The sequence below is a fragment of the Centruroides sculpturatus genome, unplaced genomic scaffold, assembly GCF_000671375.1.
Source record: "Centruroides sculpturatus isolate CEXI.00-Female unplaced genomic scaffold, Cexi_2.0 scaffold1769, whole genome shotgun sequence".
NCBI classification, from domain to species: domain Eukaryota; kingdom Metazoa; phylum Arthropoda; class Arachnida; order Scorpiones; family Buthidae; genus Centruroides; species Centruroides sculpturatus.
Window position 1 is genome coordinate 124,108 of NW_019385903.1, and position 7,571 is coordinate 131,678.

General features: G+C 30.3%; 1 protein-coding gene across 1 annotated transcript; it reads right to left on the minus strand.

Moving 5' to 3' along the window:
- Positions 1 to 5,293: 5,293 nt before the first annotated feature.
- LOC111612505 (cytochrome P450 4C1-like) lies at positions 5,294 to 6,097 on the minus strand (the record flags this gene model as incomplete). The annotated part of the gene is made up of 3 exons (XM_023353734.1): positions 5,294 to 5,699; positions 5,767 to 5,946; positions 6,031 to 6,097. Coding segments are annotated over 3 exons (405 nt in total), but the record flags the coding sequence as incomplete, so codon positions are not given.
- Positions 6,098 to 7,571: the final 1,474 nt, after the last annotated feature.

A 7,571-nucleotide genomic window follows, 5' to 3' on the forward strand; every position in this document is an offset into this window, starting at 1 on the left:
AAAAAACCGCATCTAAAATAGTATAAATAGAAGCAGAGTTCTTTACGGTAAGCCTTAATCCTAACCATCTCCCTTCAGTGGGGGGAATTTTGACACGTATATTATATAAAAAGACGTGCGTATTCGAATGCAGCATTGTGTCAAAATTTCAAAGGAATTGGTAGGAACAAACAAACATTACATTTTTATTTATATAGATAGATAGAAGATGATCTGCTTTAGTTCATTTTCACAGAAAAGCATAATGCCTCACAGAAAAGCAAACTTAGGGCGTCGTACTCGTAGCGCCAATCTGTTCGACATAAAAGCCTTAACCTAGATTATATTTTTTAATTTATATGAATGTTTATTGGAATAATATACAGCCTATGTCCACCCTGAGGTTCCATTCTAAATATTGGTGAAAGAATTTGTGAAATCGGATGAGTAGTTTCGGAGATTACCTGCTGCAAATAAACATACATACATACATACATACATACATACATACATTACCTCTTTATAATATTAGTATAGATCATTTTTACACAAGTTTAAACTTTTTTAATGTAAAGAAAAATGCATGCTACATGCATGATAGGGAAATATCTTTTAACACTGATAAAAATTTAAAGTAAAATTAAGAAAATCTAAATCCTATTTCTTATTTTTTTGTTTCTAGAAAATAATTGGCAAAATTGGCTTATGTAATTGTATTAATATTTTACTGTTATCTATCAGGAAATAGTAGTTTAATTCATAAAATAGTCCAATACATTTACAGAATGTCATAGAATTAAGTATAATGCAAAAATTTGTATAAGACACTGGAAATACAAGTTTGTAGAAGACACTGCAAAAATCTGAAAATTTTTGCAGTGTGTTCTACAAATTTGTATTTCCTAATTTACTTTCATACGGACAATAGTCGCCATCAATTAATACTATAAAATTGTGGAATAATGACAGCAGAGAATGACCACCTTTTAGAATATCCAGCTATATTTGAATGTCTTATTAAAAGTAAAGCTGAAGATTACCAAGAAATGCTTAATTATATGAGTCTTGACTCTTATAATTATTTTTCAAAAGTGGTAAAGTAGGTGAAAGTTTAATTAATAAATTGTCATAAAACATGTCCTTAAGACAAATGTACAGCCATCACAAACCCTATCTGCAAGTAAATCATTCTGTATGGACTTTTGTGTCTAATGATGACAGTTATTTATGTACCAGTACATGCCATGGTTGGTTACCCATTCTCCTACATTTATTTCCATATGATGAAAATTTAAGTGGAAAGCTTAAAGACATGGAGTCTTGATGCATCATGTTTTTGTGTACATTGCATACCGCCTCAAACTGCTTATAAATAACTGGTTATTATGGCAGCCAACCATTATATAATATCTACCTGAACTAGTAACTATTGTAACTAATAAAGCATGTCACTAATAAAAACTGAAAATTGCAGACCTACACTAACAACTAGCAGTATCTTAATGGCTGCCAAGATGTCCCCATAAGGGCATGTCTTGGCAGCCATTCAAAAACATTTTCTGGAAACTTGTGAATGACCTTTTAAATAAGCCAATGCTAAAGCATTGGCTTATGAAAATCTGTTAAATGTAATGTTTAAAAGATTTTTTACAAGATTATAACTTAAATGATTTGTGAACGAGAGACAGTATCTGGAAACTTAAAAGAAATTTTTCTGTAGCTTGCAATATGAATTGTATATGAATCTGTCACAGAACAATAAATTCACAATAGTAGTAATATTATCTAGTGATGAAAATAGGAGCAACAACTGAACACTAATATAGTACTAATATGCCACAAAACAATGAATTTACCTTCTAGAATTTCAACAAGAGGTTTAGATTGTCATAAAAAATTATTGACAAGCATTTAATCTTTGGTGTAAGAGATGGGATATTTATAGGGAAAAAATTTGAGATAAATATTTTTTATAAATGGAAAAGTGAAAAAGAACAGATTTTAGATCGGGTGGGCAACATTTTTCTATGTGAGGGCCGCATTTCAAAACTTCTGAAGTAATGCAGGCCACATACAAGAGAAATGAGGGGGGAAAATGTTGGTAAATCACAATTATTCATATACCTGCAGGTGAGCCCAGCATTGCCCGGGCAAAAAGCAGCAACAAAGATTATTAGATTATTTTGTTCTTCCAATCCTTCTAGTAGCCCGGAATGCCCCCTAGTGAGTGTTCTAGCAGCAGCTGTGTCATTCCGTGAAATTCCTATTACAAATAAAGATAATAATATGCTGAATTTCTCATGGCATACCCTACTAAAATGCAGCTAAAAAAGCAAAAAACTGCATCAAATAATAATATACTGAATTTATTGTTAATTTAAATAATAGCTAGGGGCATCCCTAGTGGCTGTTTTTGGCATACCATGACAGAATCCAGTTTTTCAGCTTTATCTATATGTATAAAAATGAATGAATGTATGTCTGTCCTTCATGCATTACTACACCATTTATTTGATTGCCATGAAACTTTGGGAAGTTTTTTAATACACTCCCACAAAGGTTTCTGGCATAGTACATTTATCCTAAGATAGATGGCGCTCGTGTCTACGAGCATTTCGCTGTGTGCCCGATCGATTTCAAACACAAAGATGTGAAGACCATTTCCCCCTTTCAAAAAATATATCTATATATGCATTTGTGAACTGTTATTTACGATATTTGTAATAATTTTTGTTAAATACTTTATTTCAACTTTTTTTGCTAATTATGTATTCGCTCGAACTTCGTTAAAACCTTAACTGTATCCCGAACAACAACCGAAGTTGTAGGAAGAAATTCGCCTATTTTACCGATCTAGGAATCCCATTTTTCCAAATTTTAATATCGACTGAAAATAATTTAAAAAGACAAATTACAATAAAACGGTTTATTATCCAACTATCAGAAATTTCACAACGTGCCAAGGAAGAGAGGAGGGAGCAATTAAATAGTTAAAATTATAAAGGATTTAAAAATATGTATAAAAATGGAAAATATTGCACTTCTGACAATTGCTGCGAGTGTGTTGGTTAAATTTGGAGAATCCATGCTTCTCGCATGGACAACTGTATGTGGCCAGCTCACGCCTCGGTAAAGCTTCTGATTTATTAGTGTATGCACCAGTCGGAAAAATAAAAAATATCGTTTATCCACAAGCACTCCAATAAATAAATAGAATTGAAACGACACTTTGAAATGTTTTCCCGATGAAAATGAATAATAATAATATTATTATTATTATTATTATTATAAGTTTCAATAAAAATGATAAAATGTAAATTGAATCTTATCATAACGAGTTTGATTGAATTTCGTTTTTTCTGCGATCGCAGCAATGCGTGACGGGTAAGCTAGTTTCCTATGTTTGTAATACATAGTGTTTGTAATAAAACTTATCAGTGTTTAAATCAACATGTAATAAAGCCATCATTAAAACTGTCTAACAATAAAACATACAAATGTAAGTTTTTTGTAATAAATGATAAAATAACGTTATTGATATATGACAAATAATTTACAAGATGTGACTGTATGAAATGTAATAAATAATTTTGTATCTATTAATATATGTACTCAATTTAAATAATTTCATCCATTTACATGTGTATTCAATTTGAATAATGTATTCTATTATGATATCCATGTAATAAAATGTTATTAATATGAATAATGTATTCTATCATGTAACTAAATAAATAAATATTTCCTAACAAAAAAAAACACAATTTTGTTTCTTTATAGACAATACTCAACTGCTAATTGAATGGGGAAATTTTTCATCTTTGCCATTAGAAGAAAAGACTATTCGTCATTTAAGAAATTATATTGTCTGAGATATCATCAGTCAATTAAACGATGTATCTCCTACATTCATTTCTGAATTTTCTGGTAAGTTAAATTGGGAAATTTTGTGAAAAAATTATATATTCTCTACTTCATTTTTTGAAAAACATTTTAAATATGCAAAATGGAATTTCATTTGTGAGTATCAGGTGTTAGACAAATTATTCTTAACCAACTTTTCACAATATCTTGATAGGAATAAAGCTTCAGAATTTCAAATTCTTTCAGATAATTTTATTAGGCGATATATATATTAGTTTTATATTAAGAAAATTTTAAAATACCAACAATTAAAAACTATGACTTTACGCGTATTAAAAGATGATCTAGATTGGAGTTCTGTTTCTCGTTACCAAATATTTGACCAGCAATTTATTGACGACTTTCAAAATCGACTTTCTTGGTGTTACATTTTAAAATATTAATAATTAGACCGAGAATATATTGTCAACAATCTTCAAAATATATTACTCCACTTACTTGCAGAAATGTGTCATGTTTTAGATAAAGTGAATGAAAAAACTGGAAAAGCTTAAATAAAATAAACTTCTTTACATCTATTAATTTATAAATAAAAAAGATTTCAAAAATAATTTCGTTTGGATGTTATATTATTTCAAATTGTCACGTTTTAATTTAGTCAACAAATTTTTATTTTAAACAAATTATTATTACAAATTCGTACGACTTAATTTTATAATGATAAATTTAATAAATAGACAGAATGTATTAAACTTATTGTTAAAATAAAATTAATTTAATTAAGATTTGTGATCAGTTCTGCTCAAACTACTACTACTGCGAACATATATTTTAAGTTAAATAAATGTAAAGCATGATTAAAAATTGCAACCTGGAGTATGACGATATCACAATTTATTAATAATTGCTTGTATATATTCTTTAATTAATAAGTAACAGCAATTTTTAGTCTGTATAAAAATGAATAAGAGGTGTTACGTTGTGTTGCAGACGTGTGGTAGGACTGCTTGAATTCAGTATTTAAACTGGAGTAATAGCTCACAGAGTGTAAATGTGCCAAGTTTACAAACATTTTTATAATACAGAACCACGTGTAAAAATGACATTTAATCAAGTTAAAAATTTTAATAAATTTAATATTTAAAAATTCTGACTGTAGGTAAGGTGTAAAATATTATGCCATTTAATCCAGAATCAAAATTGGTGAAAAGCATTTCGATTGCTCTGTGTAAAGTAAATTGGTACACTAAACGTTTTGAAATATAATTTTTAAGAATTTATTACTGAAATTTAATATACTACACTCGGCGCATTGACTTTAATCGGTCTAAAGGAAGAGGGCCTATGCCATATGACAAGGATAGACGACATTAAGAGTTTACTCATCGATCACAGTGATATAATTTGTAAAAATGTAATTAGCTAAATTATTTATGAGAAATTATGCGTAAAAACCTTTTAATAATGTAAAAAACAAAACAGCTAAAAGAGATCAAAAATACATGTAAACGTTTACAGATCGTATTCCATTCCTTTTATTTAACATAGAGCCTTCCTGCTTAGGCTGATCATGTCCACTCTTACCCTACGCGGATTATCATATTGATAACAACCTGGAATACATGAAACATTGAACTATGAACAACTGGTTTGCAATTTATGGATTTTCTCTTTTCTGAAACAAAATATCTCCGTTTTTCATCGTTTTTCGATAGTCATTCTTATACCGAATTTAGGACAAAGAATGACATCACCGGATTCGAAAATCTTATCTCTATGGTCCAAAGACTTCACTCGAAAATGACGAATAACATTCGCTAAAACTGTTTTCATCTCCATCATGGCGAATCTTTGACCTGAACAAAAGTAAATGGTTACAAACACGTACAGTACAAGCCTTTGTCTCGTGTCACGGTTACTCACCTATGCAATTGCGTGGACCGGCAGAGAACGGCACAAATGCAAAGGGATGACGTTTCTCGCAGTTTTCTGGTAGAAATCGATCCGGATCGAACACTTCGGGATTTTCAAACACCGTTGGATTATGATGAATTCCATAAATGTTTACTGCAAGAGACGAATTTGCTGGCAAGATATAATTACCTGAAAGAAAATTTAATTAAGTGTTTTCAATGCAACTAATGCCATTGTTCCAACATGTAATAACTTGAAAAATGCAATACATACCTACTTTCATATCGGAAGGATTTTTTCTCAATATGAATGGTACCGGAGGATAAATCCTAAGTGTTTCCTGAAATTACTCCGATATTTTAAAATGTTATCGAGTATTTGAAACTTAATTAAATCTCCCTTTCTGGCTTGTATGCCAGAAAAAGGATTTTCGTAGGTAAAAGGCGACATAACATCTCCAACACAATGCTTTTGCTCCCGTTTCGGATAAACGGGAGGTTCAAATCAAACTCAATTTGAATCAATCGGCTGGTTCTTAACTTCGGCCTTCAGTCAATCTTTTGTTTTTTTTTCAAACAGAATTCACAAAGTATAAAAAAGTTTGTTGCTTTTATATACCTTCTGTTAAATTTCAAAATGTTTGTATAATATAAAAAAGGAGACATGTGAAATACGTCTCATAAATATATAAGTATATGAAGATAAACTTATACAATATGTTTCTCCATTTTTGTTTCACTTCTGTAACAAGAAATATTGGAGGTTAAACAGAAAAACTTAAAATATTGTAACTTCTGTTTTTTAGCGCTGGTGTTATAAGTATAGTTTAAGTGTAAAAATCAGTAAAAGTAGCCTAAGTGTACGTGATCAAATCACGTACACTTAGGCTACTTGTACTGATTACTTTTACTTTTACTGTTTATACTTAAATGTCAGAGTTGAATAGTTTCCATTCTTCACATGTACAGAGAGTCTGATGAGGAAACATTCTAAGAAATTGTCAACTTCCAACCAGTGAAGAGTCGAGAAAGAACTGAAATCGCTCGTCTATTGATTGCAGAGAGATGTCCGGTTTGAAAATCGACCCGGTACAATATTCAGCTTGAACTACACAAGTATTTTTGTCCTGAAATCTTGGAAACACTTGCTATAGAATATACTCATTCGCTGTCTTCATCAAGTTAAATTATCGTGACTCATAATGATAATTTTTCTAGTAATATTCTTATTGTCACCTCTTCACTGTTTTGTATTATTTATAAAGATTATACAATTTTTCTGCACTCCAATATTTCATGTTCAGTATTAGCGTCAGTTTAGTTTTATATGTATTAACTTTAAAGTCATTATTATTGTATATACTCTTCCTGATTCTAATCTCCTTGGAATATATTGCTATATTGTTTCTTTTCTGAATACTTAATAACAACAATCTACAGTGGTATCTCATAATTCAAACGTTTTCGAGTTAAAAGACTAAATTCGAAAGAAATCCGATCTATAGGTCGAACTAGCTTCTACTTTCGAACTGCGCGCGCAGTGAAAATATGTGCTAGCAGCTGAAACGCCATCTTTTGAGTGCCCGAAGCTCTTTCACTCTCGGTATACAAGTGCATATTATGTAACGTTCGTGTGTTTTAGGTTTTGTTTTATTTCTTGTGTGTTTGCTTATACCAGAACATGTTAAACCACGGCATCAATGAAGAGTGAGAAAGCCACAATGTCTTAAAAAAAACTTGTATTATTGATGATTGAAGTGAAAAATAACTTATCAAAAAGCATGAAAGCTATACACATGTGACAGATAAATGTCA